Source organism: Rattus norvegicus, chromosome 5 (genome assembly GCF_021556685.1).
Source record: "Rattus norvegicus strain SHRSP/BbbUtx chromosome 5, alternate assembly SHRSP_T2T, whole genome shotgun sequence".
Classification (NCBI taxonomy): Eukaryota; Metazoa; Chordata; class Mammalia; order Rodentia; family Muridae; genus Rattus; species Rattus norvegicus.
In genome coordinates this window covers 168,405,631-168,424,453 of record NC_141538.1, presented here as the reverse complement: position 1 = coordinate 168,424,453, position 18,823 = coordinate 168,405,631, and the positions used below count along the sequence as shown (strand labels likewise).

The 18,823-nt window shown below is 48.0% G+C and overlaps 1 protein-coding gene across 13 annotated transcripts in view; it reads left to right on the top strand.

The window, feature by feature from the left end:
* The first annotated feature begins 4,215 nt into the window (after window positions 1–4,215).
* Window positions 4,216–18,823, top strand: part of Camta1 (calmodulin binding transcription activator 1) — an 836,898-nt gene continuing 822,290 nt past the window's right edge. For 11 of the 13 annotated variants that reach the window (XR_015619938.1, XR_015619939.1, XR_015619936.1 and 8 more), the window contains exon 1: window positions 4,216–4,337. Coding sequence is in view for 9 of the 13 variants with exons in the window: in XM_087550157.1 (XP_087406283.1) it covers window positions 4,293–4,337 (45 nt within the window). In the remaining 4 variants the exon portion in view is untranslated. 13 annotated transcript variants of the gene reach the window in all.

Below are 18,823 nucleotides of genomic sequence, written 5' to 3'. Positions count from 1 at the left end.
GAATGCAAAGGATGATGTGGAAGACGACATTCTTTAATTATTATTACTATTATTATTATTAATTATTATTATTATTCCCTCGTTAGTGCCAGTTTTGTTACAGGAGTTGGCTGCGTTCTCCTTTCTGCACACTATTCTTGTGAGGATGTGCTACATGACTGATGCGGATCTGTGCATGTGTGAGAGACCAACATCGTACGAGTATAGAAAAGCTTTGGACCTTGTGGGTCTCCTGAAAGAGGTTTGGAGACTCCCGTGTCGCACGTACCTTCCTACCCTTTATTTAGGACCTACTATGTATGGTTCCTCGTCCAAGTTCTCAGATGTTGATGGTGACTCTCTGGAGGTTCATGTGATACTGGTTACTGCTCTCCATGTTTGCCCTGTATTCTTCAGGGCTGTTCATGTTATCAGCCCGTGAGCGCCTCGAAGACAGATGCTCTCGGTTCACAGTCTCAGACCTCATACAGCACGTGTATTCACCTCAGCGTGCAGAAGGTGGAGTTATCATCTTCATTGTTAAGATATTTACGAGAATGTCTCACTGTGCTGACAGGGGGACCATGGAGTCTCTATTGTTGTGTTTATAAAAAGATAATGGGGGGGCTATGTTATGGAGGTGTGGTGAGGTATAAGGAAAGGGGGTGCCTAGCGGGCCCATGCTGAGACATCCCTTCCCCCTGAGAGACCAGCCACAGGATGGTATAGTATAGAATAGTTTATTCAGGGCATGGGGGGTAGGGAGTTAAGAGGCTAGTAGGGGCAGAGAGAAAGGAGAGGGGAGAGGGGAGAGGGGAGGTGGGCCATTAGCATGTGGAGAGAAGAGGGGAAGGGAATGGGGAGAGGGGACAAAAGAGGAAGAGGGTAAGAGCAAGAGGAGAGGAGCAAGAGTGAGAGGGAGAGAAGAGCGGGACAAGCAGCCCCTTTTATAGCGTCGGCAAGCCTGGCTGTCCCTGGTGACTGTGGGGGTGGAGCTTAGGCAGAATGCTAACACCTGTGCTTAAGTGAGCTTGTCCCAGCCTGTGTGTGTGTGTGTGTGTGTGTGTGTGTGTGTGTGTGTGTGTGTGTGTGTGTGTGTGTGCGCGCGCACGCCCGTGCAGGCTTGCTATTAGCTTAAACCTATCATTATTGTTATTTCTCGTTTGCTTGCATGTTTGTGTACACCTTGTGCCAAATGTCCTTAGAAGCCAGAAGGTGATATATTTTCAGGAACTGAGGTTGTTGACAGGAAACACCAAGCAGGTGCTGGGAACCGAAACCAGGTCCTCAGTAAGAGTGGGCGCTCTTTTTTTTTTTTTTTTTTTTTTTGGTTCTTTTTTTTCGGAGCTGGGGACCGAACCCCGGGCCTTGCGCTTCCTAGGTAAGCGCTCTACCACTGAGCTAAATCCCCAGCCCCTAAGAGTGGGCGCTCTTAATGCCGGGCTCTCGCTGCAGCCCTAGGCTTACCTTCTGCCTCAGCCTCCCAAGTTTTGGGATTAAAAGCCTGAGCTCCCATGCCAAGCCTAGAAGTTATGTTTTCATTAGGGTTTTGACTTCAGTTATAAAAGCAATATAAGTATAAAAGTGGCTATATTGTGGCTATAGAAAACAGAGACAGTTAAGTAATATTCTCAACTTCCTAGATGCCGTTTCTCGAGTGCAATGCACCAGTCTTTTATAAAATGTAGTATGCATAACATGCAGGCTCACTCTCCTCTGCGTGTTGCTCTCCTTTGAGACAAATTCACTATGTACCTGGAGGTCATCTTGATCATCTCTGACCCTTCTGCCTCCAGCTCCTGGGTGCTGGTGTTATTAGCCTGTGCCACCCCCGTGCTTGGTTTATATGGTGGGAGGGTAGGGGAAGGAATGTAAAGCTTCCTTCATGCTGGTCAAAGCACTCTCCCCCCTGAGCCACATCCTTAGCTCTCAAACGCAGCATTCTGTATCGACCATTCTGGTATATTTGTAAACAAACCATCCAAAAACCTGAATATCTCCCTTGCCTCCAGCAGCAATAGGCGAGTTTGCCCATTTCTGACACCTGTGACTAATTCGGTGTTCCATTGTGTGGCTGAGCACAATTTATCTGTTAAACAGCCGACATTAGAGCTTTAGGACGTGCCCACTTTTTAAAGAAGTACTTATTCTTTAACTATGTAAAGTACAGGTGTATGCGGTTTATAAGAGGGATGAGTTCAGGTGCCCCCGGCAGTTGTGATCTGTGCAGTGTGGGTGCTGGGAACGGGATTGGGGTCCTCTGGGAAAGCAGACTGCACTTCCCACTGTGGAGTCACCCTCCTGGCTTTCCGCCTGGGTTTCCACTTTCACTCCTTTGGTGTAACAAATACAGCGATCACACACCGAGCAACTCCACGCCCCAATTTGGAGTTATTTCCTTAGAATAGATTCTCAGAAATAAGATTACTGGGTCAAAAGATGTAGATATTTTTACGGCTTTTAATAGATACCGTGAAATTGCTTTTTGAAAGGGTTATTCTAATTTACAACGCCACCAGCGTTTCCAGAGGCAGGCTTCAGCTCCCAAATCGTCAACACAAGTGCTATTAAGAATGCTAATCGATAAAATACTGTACCCTAGTTGTTAAAATCTCGCCTCTTTTGGAGGCTCATAAAATTAAAGTTTGTTGAAGAATGAGTATACAATACAAAACATTCTTTTGGGACACCTTTATTTTTGGAACAACCTAAGCAATTCTCAACGGTGAACACCATAAAAAGAACACACGTTGTTAGGATTGGCACAGACTGGCTTTGACGATCAATGCTAACGCCAAAACACTCGATCGACTTTTTCAGTGTTTCTGCTAGCAGCAAACGGAGAGGGGGGAAAAATGTTGAGGAATCAAACACTGCAAGTTTACAGAGAGGATCTGGAGCTCAGCTGCTTTTCATTAAACTGCGTTCTCGTTCCCTCCCTCCCGCTTCCCTTCGGTGCACCTGCAGAATCCCTGGCGCGGTGTCTTCCCTCCCTCTTCTCCTTCCCTTTTATCTGTCCATGTGCGAAATTCTTGCACTCTGCCCTTTTCCTTCCTCCCTCCTTTCCTTTTCTCCTCTTTTTCTGGCCACGTGCAGAGCCCCCGATTTCTTTCGAGAAGGCGCAGTACTTTGCAGCTCTCCTGGCCGGGGATTGTGTCTGCGGGGCGTGCGAATCCCTCCGATGTGGAGCCGTGTGGAGCTGCGCGGAGCTGAGGCCGGAGCCCGACAGAAGCGCCGGGAGCCCGGGAGGGACTGGCTAGGCTAGCCGAGGTCGAACGTTCCGAGCCCTAGATCCCCGGCTGCAGCCTGGGACAGGCACCTATGACTCATCGGCTCCGCCGGTCACATGGGCAACGTGACCAAAATAAAGTTTCAGTATTTTAAGCCGCTAGAAAAGGGGACAGAGGAGCGCAAGGCGGGCGGGAGCGTAGGGCGGCCGCGGGGACGCTGCGCCGGCCGAGAGGGCGGGGCTCATAGGCCAGGAAGGGGCGGGATTTGCTTGAGGGGCGTGGTCTGCCGGGAGGTGCGCCCCTCCCCCGTGGCGAGCAGCGACGCCCGGACTCCCGGCTAAAGGGTTCGGGAACACCGCGAACCGGCACGCCTCGGTGCCTTACGTATCCCCCTGCTAGGGCTGCCCCTGCCAGCGCCGCAGGCTGCGGGATCCCAGAGATCCCAGCGTGTCCTCCGAAGACACCGGGACCCCCACGCGCCAGCAGCGGCTTCCCCGGGAACGTCCTTCAGCTCCGGGAGCACGCGGGAAAAGCCCCAACACACCAATGAGCGAGCGCCTTCCTCATGACGGTCACGCTGGGGGGGCGGGGCTTCCCACAGCCGTTCCCGAGTTCCGGGAACCCCCTTTGATTGGTCTGGACGGCTTGGGAAACACTGTAGTGACGTCCAATCAAAACACCACGTCTCGGCCTCGAGGAAATATTCCGTGTCAGACTCATCCTGATTGGGCCGTTCTTTCGACCTCTGGCCACTAGGAAGCTTTGTTTAGGTCTGGAGGGCGGGTTTTCCTGGGAGTGGGTGGGGAGGGGGCGTTTATTCCAGGCCAATCACTTTAGTCGGTGCGGTGGTGATCAGCCAATGGACTGGGTGGATAGGACGCTCCTCCCGGAGAGTAGTGAGACCCCTGGTGCGGCTCGATTGGTCGTGGAAACGATGACTGACAGACGCGCTATCCATTGGGCGCTGTGCGTGGGCCGCGGGGCGGGGCCAGGGCGGGTGCGCGGCGGCGGCGGGGTGGCTGGGCCGGCGGCGGCGGCGGTACGAGGCGCGCGCTCGGGGTCCCGGTCGCGAGGAGGAGGAGGATGTGGCGCGCGGAGGGGAAATGGCTGCCGAAAACAAGCCGGAAGGTGAGAGCCGGAGCGCGAGGGCCCGGGGCTGTCAGGGTGGCGGCGACACGGCGAGCCCGGGGCCGCGCCGGACATCCCGGGCATCGGCGGCGCGGGGCGCGAGCGCGGGGGCGCGGCGGGCGCGGGGAGGGCGCCGGCGGGGTTGGGGGGGGCGGAGCGCGGCCGAGTCCTGAGGTGACTCGCGGGCCGGCGGAGCGCAGCGCCCCGCACCCAGCCCCGGGGGCGGCAGGCCGGGGCGGGGGGCGCGCGGGGCGGGGGCCGGGCCCAGCGAGGAGGAGGAGAAGCCGCGACGCCTCCCGCACCCGGCCCGGGGCATCCCCGCCGTGCCGGTCCGGGTGTCAGGGGGCCGCGGGGCGGAAAGTTTCCCGGGCCGCGGGGGCTCGCGGGCACCGGTGCCGGCGGCCGTAGCGGCGTCAGGGCCGGACGTTCCCCTCCACAGCCCCCCTCGGGCCGCGCGGCGCCTCCTAGCGCCGGCGTGGGGGTGTCCCCGCGCGGGTCCCCGCCAGGGGGCCCCCCTCGTGCCGAGCGCCCCTCGGCCAAGGCCCCGGGCGACCCCTCCCCCAGCAGGGCCGGGGGGCCTCGCATGGCCTCCCCGCCCCTCACAGCATGCTCTTCCACTCTTGCCCTTGCACCCTCACTACAGGGAGGGTGGGGTCTCCACACTGCCTTGCCCTTTACCTTCCGTGACCCCGATCCTAGCGGAGCACTGAGGGCTCCCCGTGTTAGCCTGTCCCCTTTATGAGGGGACTCTCGTGGGGCCGCGGAGCCTCTGCACGCTGGGTTTATCCTTTTTTGACAGGACAAGGGGACTCCTTCGGCTACCCATGTTCTTCCTTCTTTGCTCGCCCAGTGGCTTGTGGGGCCCTGTGCAGCTCTGAAGTCATTTCTAAATAGGCAGGCAGACACTTCTTCCAGATCTGTACTCTTTCCGTACACTTTCCTGGGTTAGGGTGAGCTCATTTCCTGAACACCCTTCGAGTTGCCCTCTTTCTTGTTGGGAAAATCGGACGCTCCAATGCTCCTCTCCCTAGCTGTCTGCCTCTCTCCTTGGAGTTCCCTGTCTGGGCCAGGGTGGGCGCCCCAGTAAGATGTAGGGCAGGCAGGACTTCCGATGTGCCTACCACTTGAGTGAAAAGGGACCTCAGGAATTAACTTCTTTCTTGCTGGAAAACGAGAATCTATTGCTTCCCGTTCACTTTTGGATCTTAGGGGGCACCCTTCACCAGTTAACACTATCCCGCTGGGAAAAGGGTCCTGTGCCCTTGAATTTGGTGTTCTGATTCCTGTCTTCTGAGCAGAAACAACCAGACTTTATGCGTCCCACTCTCAAGAAGTCTTTGAATCTTTCTTGGAAATAAACTTCCCAATTCTTTTTTTTTTTTCTTTTTGTTGAGAGAACTCAGATCCTCCTTATGGCTCCGGTTTCCCAGTCAGCCATATTTAGTGAGCCTGTTACCTTGACTTTTTCTAATTCTCTCAAATTGTATTCATGTTGGCTGCGTGAGGAGAAGCCATATGCCTTTCTATCCAGAATAGGGAGCGTAGACACCCTTGTCGCCCACATGCCTTTTGAAAAGAGGTAGCTTGTGTGCTTCTTGTTGTACCAGAACCTTCCTTTGGCCCCGGTATGTCTCTAGAGGGATCAAAACACTTCTTTGGATCTTGCACCTTTCAGGCAAAGGGGAACTACCTCTATTTTTTGCTGTTCTGGTTCTCTTTGGCATCACAGAAATTGAGATGCCCGACACAGTTGTTGACACACACACAGACCACTTTGTGCATACATGTAGTAACATTCTATTCATGCCCAGAGGAAGTTAGAAGGATTGGGTGACAGCTCTATGCTTGGAGTGTGTGGGGACTGTTAACATGACACAATATGTGTGTATCTACACATACATATCCATGTATGTTTTTGGCGACTTGAAGACTGGAAGAAACCAAGGTGTCGTTGATGAAAGCAATTTCTCTCTACTCCTTCATTTGTCATTTGTATTGTACTGAATAAGCAGAAAACCTCGTGCTCGCCACCTCTCCCATGTGTGGAGTGCTTGCTGATGGACGCCCAGACTTTTCCATTTGGAATCTAGGGACAGTCTTCTCAGCTTGATTCTGTGGGGAGTGAAAGTTCTTATCTTGATTTTTTTTTTTCTTCCCTGCAGTGTAGGAGAAAGCGATTTCCTGTGTTTTGGGGAAATGATAGGAAATGGAGAAGAAGCTGCTTCTCTCTGATAGACTTGGGAACTAACTGATGGCCTCAAGTACGTCCCTGTTGTATTTCAGCCAAGCAAGTGAGAGACGCTGTGAAATGAGAAGAGGGTATCTTCGGCAAAGTGCTTGCCAGGGTTTCTAGGTTCTTTCTCTCGGGCTGGTGTGTGCTGAGAGCCCCGCTCTGCCTCTGCTCAGGTGTTCACCTAGCTCCCGCTGTCTAGTGCTGTCACTCAGCAGCGCAGTCGTGCTCTCTGACTGGCTGTGTGTGCAGCCTCACCCTTCGTCCAGCTGGGTGTTGTGTGTGCTCATTTCTGTTCTCTTGAAGTCTTTTTCCTAGCAAGGGAGTCCTCCACCTTGCTTTCCCAAGTAAGGGGATGTCTGAGTTGGCTCTGGCTCTGCTTTTCAACGTGGTAGCCATTGCCAGAAAGTAAAGCCTTTGGTCTGACTCCCTCGTCTCTTCCATGTTTGGGCTGTTTTAAATCCTGTGTCCGTCGTCAGCTTAGGGGACTTGCTGGTTTCTAGGGGTGTTAGTGAGCCTTGAAAAATGAAGAGTTGATTACCTACTGTGTATGTTCTTGTAGGCCTGGGAGAGTCTTGTGTCTGGTGATGGCTCTGCTGTGCCTTTCCCCAGGCACTGCCTTTGGGTGTTGTCCCTGTCATCAGAGCACTGCACACGTGGACTATGCAAGGAGTGGGGCGTTGAAGGGGCGCTGTGCTGCTCGTTTAAAGTTAGGACGTCAGGCTGAGGCGCTGGCGCTGACTGTGTGGCTGGATTCAGGAAGGTTGGGGATCTGTGGAGGTTTTCTCTTCGGTTATTTGGGTTACCCTGCTTCTCTTAATTACTCTGACCCATCCCTCATCTTTCTGTTCAAACATCACTTCCTCTTCCATCTCTACTTCCCCAGCACTTGGGAAAGGCCAGATGACCTTTTTCTCTAGTTTCCTTGAATGCCTGAGTTACCCTATTTCTGGGAAATGCTGGGTTTCTCCATCTTACCCCTCAGTGGATCTGAGTTGACACGTGCACAGCATCCGCTCCTCAAGGTCAGATTGCTTCAGCTTCTCCTTCTCTAGAGAGTATCGGCACTCCTTCCTGCTCTGGGAGAGGAGTTTATGTCATACTTAGCCATGTTTTCATCCTTTGTATTTTATCAAAAACTTTAATATTTTGTCTTTTTGAGACAGGCTTTTTGAGACTTTGCAACTTAGGCTAGCTTAGACTTTGTTATGTAGAACAACTTAGCCTTAAATTTAGGGATCAGTCTTCTTGCCTCAGCCTTCTGAATGCTGGAGTCATGTGTATGTGCCCATCTTATCCACATTTTCTGTTTTCTTTTTTGAGTTTTCAGGCCCTGGTTGTTTTAATCCTACCCCTCTCTACCCCCCAAAGTCTAGAGGGAGGAAGGAGTAGTTTAGCTCTGCGTTTACTGCGTTAGTCCATGTGTGGGTGGAGTTTGGATTCTTTCTGATCTTGAATAGCTACTCTGAGGCCCATTCCCTCCACCCTGTTAATTACTTTGGCCCATTCTTATGTCCTCTCCCTCTCACCTGGTGGGGACAGCAGTAGAAGAGGGTCTCATGTTCTTTACCTCCTGCAGTTGTGCCCGTTCTGAGAAGTCACCGTGCTGTGGTGTCTGTCTGTGCTCCCTTCCTCAGCTCTTCACTCTGGAGCCCTTTGCTGCGGGTCTGCTGGGAGCAGGGATTTGTGGAGATTCAGTGACTTTGCCGACACCATGTTGGATCATGTTAGTCTTTTGTATGAGTGATATTTCAGTCTGTCTGTGCTTGACTTTAATAAAGTCTTACGAACTTTTCTGAATTTTGGTATTTTGGATTGTAATCTTACAGAAATATACTTGAGTAGTGCGCTATCCTGTGGAGCCTTTTCCTTCCTCCCTGGAGGTATAGGGTGGTGAAGAGGGAAGAGGGTGCACTGGGAAGGCCATTCAGCCAATTTCCTCACCACCACACTGTGGGCGTGTACATGTTTGTGTGCACAGCGAAAAGGAGCGTTCACTTTTAGTCTGACTGTCTAGATGAAACTTTGGGGTCATTAGATATGTGATTGATTGGGGTGGTTAGTGAACATGAGAATAGCAGCGTGGCTTACCAGGGAGCCCACCCATGGAACCCAGTGTCAGATTCCTTTTCCATAAGTGTGTTAGAGAAGCATTCTTGACTTTCCTGTAGTTCATGTTCTCAGGGATTAAGCACTGAAGGAACTACTACTCTTGTTTTGCTGCTCAGTTATCTAAATCTAATGCCTAAGTGTGGCCACCACTCCCAAGGCCAGAGCCTGATACAGTCATTAGCCAATTATGTGTCTCTTAATTCTTTATTGCTGTTTAATAGCACTGACATTTATATATATATATATATATATATATATATATATATATATATATATATATTTCTTTTTTGATAAAGCCTGATGTTTTTTGAGCACAGGTGAGATATACATCACAGTGTTGACATTGATCAAATTAATCTGAAATGTGCTCTTTCTCTCCCTCTCTGAAGTCAGGTTTTCTCTCCACAGTGACTGGTGGAAGCCTGTTCTGTAGCCTTCACTTAGTCTGTGAGTGGCTGTATTCTTTGTCCACTGGTGGTTTGTTTGGTTGTGACAGGTAATAATGTGTGTTTTGCATTCCATCGTTTGGGTCATCTTCACCTCTGTGTATCTTATGGAATCATCTTACTTTGTTTATTCTGAGTAACTCAGATTCTATCTCTTCTTCCCTTCTTTACCTGTTGGACAAGTAGGTGGCATGGGACCCAAGTGGTCAGTGGTATTTACAGTGGAGTCCTAGTGAGGTACTGTCCTTCTGGTTTCAGTGCCTCCCCTTGTAGCATTTTGGGGATTTGTTTTTGCTGCATTTCTCTGGCTTCTTTCTCTTTTTCTCTCTGGTATAATTGCAGTACAGTTCTTCAGATACAGTTAACAATCCTCTGCCTCACCTTGTGCTGTGGTGCAGGCTGATGACGTAGTAAGGGTAGAGGTGTTGTGGTTCTGATTCTTTACCCACCTTGCTTTAGGAAGGGGTGCCTACTTGCCCCTCCCTCCCTCCCTCCCTCCCTCCCTCCCTCCCTCCCTCCCTCCCTTCCTCCCTCCCTCCCTCTCTCCCTTTTACTCAAGTTTAGGGACAACATTGCTCAGAAACAGTCATATCTTTTCTTTACGTGCCATCATGGGTGTAGCGCTCAGCTGTCTTGGGATTGTTAGCATTGTCAGAAGAGGGGAATGAGTGGTCTGCTGCCCTGTAGTAGTTGTTGTCTATGAAGGAGTGTACACACAATGAACACCATCTGATACTGCTCTCCGTAGTAAATGCTGGCCATCAGTGTGTTTAGACACCATTTTCCGGTTCTCTTTCTCTGATTAGAGCATCATAGCTTGTAGAATGTCACAGTCTCCTGTAAAGACTGGTAATGTTTTGTGAACATTTTTTTTTTTTTTTTGGTTCTTTTTTTCGGAGCTGGGGACCGAACCCAGGGCCTTGCGCTTCCTAGGTAAGCGCTCTACCACTGAGCTAAATCCCCAGCCCCGTGAACATTTTTAAAATCTCATTATTCTTGACTTACAAAGAAATACTACACACTCCAGTGCAGAGAGGCCCAGCCAATCACATTAATCCCACTTTCACACACACACACACACACACACACACACACACACACACACACACACTCTCTCTCTCTCTCTCTCTCTCTCTCTCTGTCTCTCTCTGTCTCTCACCCTCTCTCACACACACACACACACACACTCACACACTCACTCAAGAGGAATGCTTTTTACTTTCCAGATGACTGACATAGTGTAAGTGGAAGGATGGTGGTATCTTTTGTTAACTGCCTCTTAGGGGGTTGGGGATTTAGCTCAGTGGTAGAGCGCTTGCCTAGGAAGCGCAAGGCCCTGGGTTCGGTCCCCAGCTCCGAAAAAAAGAACCAAAAAAAAACAAAAAAAAAAACAAAAAAAACCTGCCTCTTAGGTGTTCATTCCAGTGGTTTGCTCATGTTTTTGATATGGCTGCGTATTTTTTAAAGGACAGGAGTCCTTTGCTATTTTGGAAAAGTGGAGTAACTTTTTTACCTTTAGATTTAGCTAGGCCTTTCAAACTTTGAAATGTCCCTTCCAGAAATTGTTCTTGGAGGGTGACTTTGAAGGACAGATGTTGGCCTAGACTGTCTTCTGCCCTTTGCTTTCTGCAGGGCAGCTTTGCACACAGAGTGCCGTCCATGCCTTGAGACTGGCAAGCACGGCAGTACGTGGGGTCGGAGTAAGTGGCAGTACCTTTTACTTCTCATGCCAACCGAAATACCTCTTTAACCTCCCTCCCCCAAATCCAGAAACCGTAAATAGCAAAAGAATCCCAAACCAGGCCGTCCGTTCTGAAGGCCAGTTCTGATGACTCTTGCTGGGAGTTCAGTCGCTAGCTTGGGCTGGGCACGGTTGGTACCTTTGGGTGTGTGCTCTAAGTGGCATTTTTGTATCCTCCTTTTCTGGGAGTGTGTCTTCCACTTTTCCTTATCAGTTACCACAGGGCAGTACTGGCCCAGCAGCTTACTCTCCTCCATTCCTACCTCATGGCTTGAAGGACACAGGCAATGGCTGCTTACTGTGTCCTCTCAGGAGTTTTGCACATTTGAAGATTGTGTGGTGACTTCCGTGAAAGTGCCGCCATCAGGACTTTCTGCCCACGTCACGGGACACTGTTAATAAACCTAGAGTCTGTAGTGATGGAGGAACCAGGAAAGTCATCCTGTCTAACTTTCATAGTGAGATTTGCTTATGGATGACAGCAGAGCTATGTGTGGATGCTTCCAGATGCACTTTCTCTTTAATCACCACTGCTGTCCCTCTATGTTTGTCTTTTTTTACTTTATTTTGACAGCATCTGGTAGCCTAGGCTGGCCTTGCATACACTGTGTAATTGGGGATGACCTTGAACTTCTTATCTGCCAACCAGGTTCTGGGGTTACAGACATGTGCCTCCATTTTTGGTTTGGAGGTGCTCTTTCTACTGAACTCCTCCCCCTACACTCATTTTTTTCCAGTTTTGAAAAATGTATTTTAGTTTTTTTCATCATGGTTGCTTGAGACTGCCAAGAATTATTTCTAAAGGCATGTGAGTAAAGTCAGGAATTTCTGTCTTTGTAAATTTAGACGGTGTTAGTCCTTTTCTGAAGAGTCTGTGTCCTCTTGGTTTTGGAAATGATAAGAGATTATTAGGAAGTATGAGACCATAGGAAGCACAAAGCTGCAGGAGAGATAGAATCAGCCATCAGTGATGATGGCAGCCTGATGGTGGCGAGTGGACGTGGAATGCCCGACTTGCTTTTCACTACAAAGTTGTCGGTGGCCTTGGTGATCTTAAAATGTGTTTTCCTTCCTTCCTTTTAGAGAGTACTTGAGATAAAATAGTTTTTAGTGAAGAAAATGTAAAGTTTGGTGGAAGTTTAGCAGAATGGAACATTTCAAAGCCAGATTAAAGATAAGAATTTTTATTATGAATCCACAAGGGGGTAGTGGTGTTCTATCAAAGGTGCTTGTGGAAGTCGAGGCGATCGCCAGCATTCCAGATCTGTAGATAAAACTGGCATGTTTGCATTTTAACTTAATAAGATCTCCTTTTCAAAATGTTTATTGGCAGAATTGTTTATTGTTTAAATTAAAAAAATCCATTTTGGTGAATGGTTATTTTAAGCTGTGCAAATGGTTATCTGCCCCATAACACAACAGTGAGACTGTCCTTGTAGTCCTGTGTTGGGAGAGGTCATGAAGGCTCTGAGACCACTGATGTTTTCTGACGATGTAATCATCCCGACATTAGAGATCAAGAACTGGTTGCTAAAGTGTCTTGAATAGATGGATTTTAAAAAATTGTGTCTAAACTTCATCCCTTAGTGTTTCAGTTCTGCCAAAAGATGAAACATGTGAACAGTCTTACTCCTAGCTGCTTTAATAGCTCTGAGTGAATCAAAACTTTGTGGTAATAGTTTGCATTGTTACATAAAAGTGTCCTTTCCCCAATATAACAATCCAAGTTGTTCTGGAGGCCTGTGAGTCTTCCGTGCTTTTTTTTTTTTTTTTTTCTCTTTCTTTCTTTGGAGCTGGGGACCGAACCCAGGGCCTTGTGCTTGCTAGGCAAGTGCTCTACCACTGAGCTAAATCCCCAACCCCTATCAGTGTTTTGTTTAGAATGACTGCGATCAGGTGTACTGTGACAGAGGCAGCTAGTCCTGTGCTGTGCTGTGCTGTGCTGTGCTGTGCTGTGGTGTGGTGTGCTGTGGTGTGTCCTGTGCTGTGCTGTGCTGTCCTGTCCTGTGCTGTGCTGTGCTGTGCTGTCCTGTCCTGTGCTGTCCTGTCCTGTCCTGTCCTGTCCTGTCCTGTCCTGTCCTGTCCTGTGCTGTGCTGTGCTGTCCTGTGCTGTCCTGTGCTCTCCTGTGCTCTCCTGTGCTCTTTGTAAGTGTAAGTCACATGGTGGGAGAAAGTTGTTGTTTTTAAAGATTTATTTATATGAATACACTGTCACTTTCTTCAGACACACCAGAAGAGGGCACCAGATCCCATTACAGATGGTTGTGAGCCACCATGTGGTTGCTGGAAATTGAACTCAGGACCTCTGGAAGAGCAGTCAGTGCTTTTTTTTTTTTGGTTCTATTTTTCAGAGCTGGGGACTGAACCCAGGGCCTTGCTTCCTAGGCAAGCGCTCTACCACTGAGCTAAATCCCCAACCCCCAGTCAGTGCTCTTAACCACTGAGCCATCTCTCCAACCATGGGATAAACTTTTTTAACAATTTATTTCATTATTTGTGTGTTTTGTGTGACACTGTGTGAGCTGCCTGATGGTGGGTGCTGGGAGCCTAGCTCTGGTCCTCTGGAAGAACAGCAAGTTCTCTTCAACTGCTGAGCCATTTCTTCAGTCCCAGGTGGAAAGAAGATTTATGGTGGACAGCCCCCTCCAGCCACCAAGACTTTCTATAGTGTAGGTATGGACTCTGGAGTGTAGGTATGGACTCTGAGCACCTGAAATGGTGGGGTCGCTGACGAGCACTGCTTGCTTGTGCCTCATGCATTGCCTCTTTCTCATTGCTGGGCTAGAGCAAAGGTAAAGTGGTTTTTCTGTCCTTTCCCGTTCTTCATTCTGAGCAAGGAGGGGCAGTTTCATGTCCTTTCTTCACTAAGTGACTGAGTTAACATCCCTGAAGATAGGTGTACACTTCCAGCTCTGAGGGCTGAGCTATGAGGTCAGCATTTTCATTCATGAGTTTTGTGTTTCCGTTTATTTATCTTTTTGTTTTGTATTCTTGACCTGGCATATTCACAAATCAGTTTACTGCCAGTCAGTTCATGAGTCAGCCATAAAAGGTAAAGGAAGAGGCACCATAGTCGTCTCGGTACTGTGGAGTTGCTCCTGCTGGTCTGCAGTGGCTCAGTTGGGGCAAGGTCGCAGCCATTTTAATTCGCTCTTGATTTTTGTGTTGAGCTGTGTTGTGAACATATTGATACACAATTTTTGTTCTTGCTATAAGGTTAGAGTGCTATGTTACCTTTGTTACAAAGGATATTTATTTTGTCACTGTCTGACTTGGAGGATTCTTTTTGATTTCAAAGAGGCGAGGCCTGGGGATCTGATCATGCTACTGTTTGCTGCAATGCACTTGGACTGCTTACTTTGAACATTTAGTTTCTCTTGAAGCATTTTAAATAACTTGATTATTTTATGGTTTTAACATATTTGTTTTTGATATACTGTTATTGTGGAAGGCACAGCAACCCTTGAATTAGAGTCAGATTTCATTTCTGTGGATCGTACTCTCATGTAGCTGTGGAATGTAACTTCTCCTCCAGGGAGGTTACTGTTTGAAATTTGACCCAGTGAAGACAGTCTTGAAGAAGTCTTATTTGAGTTTTCCTCTGCAGGGCCAAGATAAAGGCTGGGCTTCTGGCTTCTGGCATTTTTCAAGCCTGTGGTTGATGAATGGTTGGCTGTAAACAAGTTAATTTTCTTTGCTTTCTTGGGAGGGGGGGCTCACTGATTATCTGACTATTTAATTGACAAAGACATTTAAAAATAGCATATGTTGCTTTTAGGTAGTGCCATTTTTAGCTCAGTTCATGGTTAGAGTAGATGATAAAACTGTAGTCATTGCTGTTGATACTTGTCTTAAACTGTGTGTGTGTGTGTGTGTGTGTGTGTGTGTGTGCGCGTGCGCGCGCTCACGCTTGTACCCTCACTAGGAGATGAACTAAGGACTTTGTCAATGAGTCTTGCTCTGGAGTTTTTAAACTAACCTTTTTGTACGTGCGTGTGTAAATCTTGTTTACAGTTTACAACTTTTTAGAAATCATATAGAGAGGCACAGAGTTGAAAGTTACAGAGTTTTATCATTGAATATTTCGTTTTGGGGGCCGGCAAGGCCAAGCTCTCCACATGGTAGAAAGAGAACTGACCTCAGCAAGTTTTGTTCTGGCCTTTACATGTCTCCCCACCACATAAATAAAAGTTAATGTGTATGGGGCTGCACCTTCTAGCTCCTCCATTCTGCTTGGAGCTCACCGCCCACGGTGGCAGGCCAGAAAGCCCCAGGGATCCGTCCGAGTCTGCCTCCCAGTGGTGACAATGTGCTAGTGCACCCAGGTTACTGGCTGGCCCTGGGGGCAGCATTTAAACCATGGGACAGCCCAGATACCATTTCCTCGTGTCCCTGAGCAGAGCTGGAGCTTGATGGGCTTTTGAGTTGTTTGATGGCGGCAGATGAGTGGCTTGTCTGGGGAGCTAGGCTTTCTGGTTTTTTTTGGGATTTTTTTTGTAGATGTACTAGGGAAGAAAGCATTTAGCTTCTGGATATGCATTTGAAGGTACACATGACAATTATTTTTCCTAAGAGCTAAATAGTTTTGATATTATTAAAATATGATTTAGAATCATGGAATTGTGTATTTATTCATATGTACATATGACTGTATATATATATACATATATATATATTATGTATAAAAATACATTGTATAGATGCAAGTTTTCCCCTGAAGGGCTGGGGGTAGGATGCAGGGCTTTGTGGAAGCTACCAGTCAGCTGTTCGTAATGTAATGACAGAAATTCTTATTTTATTTAAAATTCGTTCTTACATTTAAAACATTTTATTTCATCTGTTTGGTGTTTTTCCTCATGCATGTTTGTGTACCACTTCTGTGTCTAAAGAATGTTTTGGGTCCCTAGAACTGGAGTTACAGAGAATTGTGAACATCATGTGGGTGTTGGGAATCAAACCTGGGTCCTCTGGAAAAGCAACCAGTGTTCTTAACCACTGAGCCATCTCTCCAGGGATTTAGTTTTTAAAGATTATATTTTTAATTATGTGTATGTACGTGCATGAGCACATGAGAGTGAGTACCATGCTATTGAGGGCCAAGGAAGGTGTCGGAACTCCCTGGAGTCATGGTGGTTGGGAGCCACTGACATGGGTCCTGGGGACTGATCTCCAGAATCCGGGAGGAACAGAGTGCTCGTAACTGCTGAGGCATCTCTTCAGCCCCGGCCTTGTGGTTGGTTTTGATTTAACATGTGAGAGGGTAGACACAGGCAGGTGAAAGGACAACTTCCTGGAGTCAGTTCTCCATGTGGATTTCAGGGATCAACCTTAGCCCACCAGGCTTGCTGGCAAATGCTTTACTGGCTAAGTCAGCATGCTGACCCCAAGAAAGGACTATTTATTGTTAAGACCTAGCAGTTTTCAAAACTGTGTACCTCTGTAGGATGTCTGAAAAGTTAGGGGCTGCAGTGATTAGATTTTACATATTGGAGATAGCCCTTGGCATCAGCATCAATGTACCTCTCTTATCCTGAATCAAGCAGTAATAAGCCAATCAGCTGGCTTCTTAATAAGCTCTGTGGTTCCTGGGTAGGGCTGCCTCTTCCCCTCAGTAGAGGGGTGACCTTGGCTAAGGAACCCCACCACCAGCAGGGTGCTGCTGACTTGGATGCTACTTTTGGGGCCAGAGGTAGAAGTCTCTCTTTGGCTTCCTTATCTCTTGTCCTTATCAGACAATTCCCATCCATCCCTTTGTTTGTTTTGACGCTGGCTGTTCTCCTCATCTTGTCTTTCCCAGCCCTCAGCTCTGTGTCATGAGTTAGTTGGTAGTGATTGTGAAGAGATTGCCCAGTGGATAAAGTGCTGTCTTGGAAATGACCTCTTAACTTCTGCCCGTTCTTTCTCAGGATGGCAAGAAAGTGAAGGTGGATGGATGCACTTTACTGTGCTGTGCAGCTCCCTTGCTGATACTGGCTGCTCTGTGGGACTTTCTGCTTTCGAAGTTCTCACACCAGGTCAAGAGTGAATATGTAGGCTCAAACCACGCCAGGGGAATTCGAAGCCTCGCCTCTTAGCTGCCTCCTTTATGCTTGCTGTGCATAGAAATGCCCTCCCCCCTCTGTTTGAAGAAAGTTAAAGAATTGTTAAGGTTTTTACTGAAGATGTTCAATACGGAAACAGTCTTCTTAGGCATCCTCTGTGGTGGAGTTAAAGCCTTTATTTAGGTATGAATGAGGGTTTATAGTTTTGGAAAGTAGACTTAAATAATGTGACTGCAGTTGGAAAAGTATTATTTGTTGACCCTAGACATGTATGTTCAAGATAGTATTTAAATTCACTTAGTTAGGTTTTTTCAAGTTGATTAATATAAGTGTTATTAAAATGTATTGATTGCCAGTAATTCAGTAAACTCAGACTCTTCTATTGAACTCTCGGTGGGGGAGTCGCCGTGGTCTGCTGCAATCAGTAGTACAGCGTCTTCGCGTGACACCATCCCTGGGCTGCTCCAGGTCGGGCACTGTGGGAGGTCTTGTATATAATTTCATTTTTTGAGTTTCTTTTGTACTTAAAGATACAGGAGGACAAGTTCAAGTGTGTGGTGTTCTTGTAAATATTCTTTGTCTTGTCCCAGGTCTGCTATTATGAAATGTGCTGGCTGAGTCGTTTGCTTTGACAGAGTTTCAGTGGAGGGTTCTTGCTCGTTTAGTTTTATTGATGGAGGCTGTTGGCTATAACAGTAGAAGGGTGGTGAGTGGGCACTCAGAGCTTTTAAGGACTTGTGTTTCTTGCTAGGGGTCCTCCAGAAATTGATCACAGATTACTTGACCAAATTTAGAGCCCAGAATTTACTGTAGGCATTTTGGATGGGAAGAGACTTCTGTTTTCTGTACCAGTTACATTATCCTAAGTGTAAGCCTTGCTGTTTGTGCAGGTGCCCTCTGATGCAAGTGTGGTAAGGAGACGACCTCTTAGCCTGAGCAAACAGCATGACAGCTCTTGTCTGTCCTCTTGGTATTTGTAGTTCTTCTGGCCTCTGTGGTTGTGCCGTATCATACCCTGCTCTGGTGCTTCAGTTGGGACTGCTCTGTGCTGTCTTGTGCATATTTTGCCAGCCCTGCTCTGCAGAGGTACCTTGATCTTGCCATTTGCTGAAGGAGCAAAGGTAGAAATGTTGGTTCAGTAAAATAATAAAGACGTAGGATCTTTCTGGATGTTTTAAATCAATGCTGATACGTGATGCGCAGTGTGCCTGTACTTAATGCCGCCAACTTGTGTGTTCAGAAATGGCTATACTGGTATATTGTGGCCCCACTGAAAGGAGAAAGCATGGTAACGTCTTATTCTCAAGCCTGAAATGCATTCTGGGCTAGTCAGCCAGGTCTGTACAGTGACTTCTAGACCAGTTCTACATAGTGAAGTCTTGTTTCAAAAAGAATTAGTGCATTTTGGGTTGCAATAGTCTGGCCCCATAGGACAAGCTGAGTAGGGGCAGTTCTAGTACTGAGGCTTCTGGGACAGTGAGGCAGCAGAAGTCTGGGACTGTCCCTGGTGTATCTGCACTCAAGTTTTCCCTGGAGACACTTTGGACTGAGCTGGGACCCCAGTTTCCATGCCAAGGATCCTCTTGTCTGCTGTTTAGTTTCCTAGCAAGTTTCTTAGCTTAAGTTACATGTGTATGTGCTGTCTGCTGTGGCCTCCGGTCATGACTTGTGCATGTCTTGACTCTAGTGCTCACCTTTATCTAACTTCACCTTTGATGGGTCAGTAAGTATAGAAAATTCAAGACAGAATTGGACTGAACCCTGTTTTGGGTCCAAACACCAGGTTTTTGTCCTGGTGGAGGTGGGCTAGTGTGAGTGACCTGCTCATTATGCAGAGGGCTAAGCAGAGAGGAGATGGTGCCCTGTAGCAGGGGTCATGGCATCTTAAACTGGCTCCACTCCTAGTGTAAAGATAC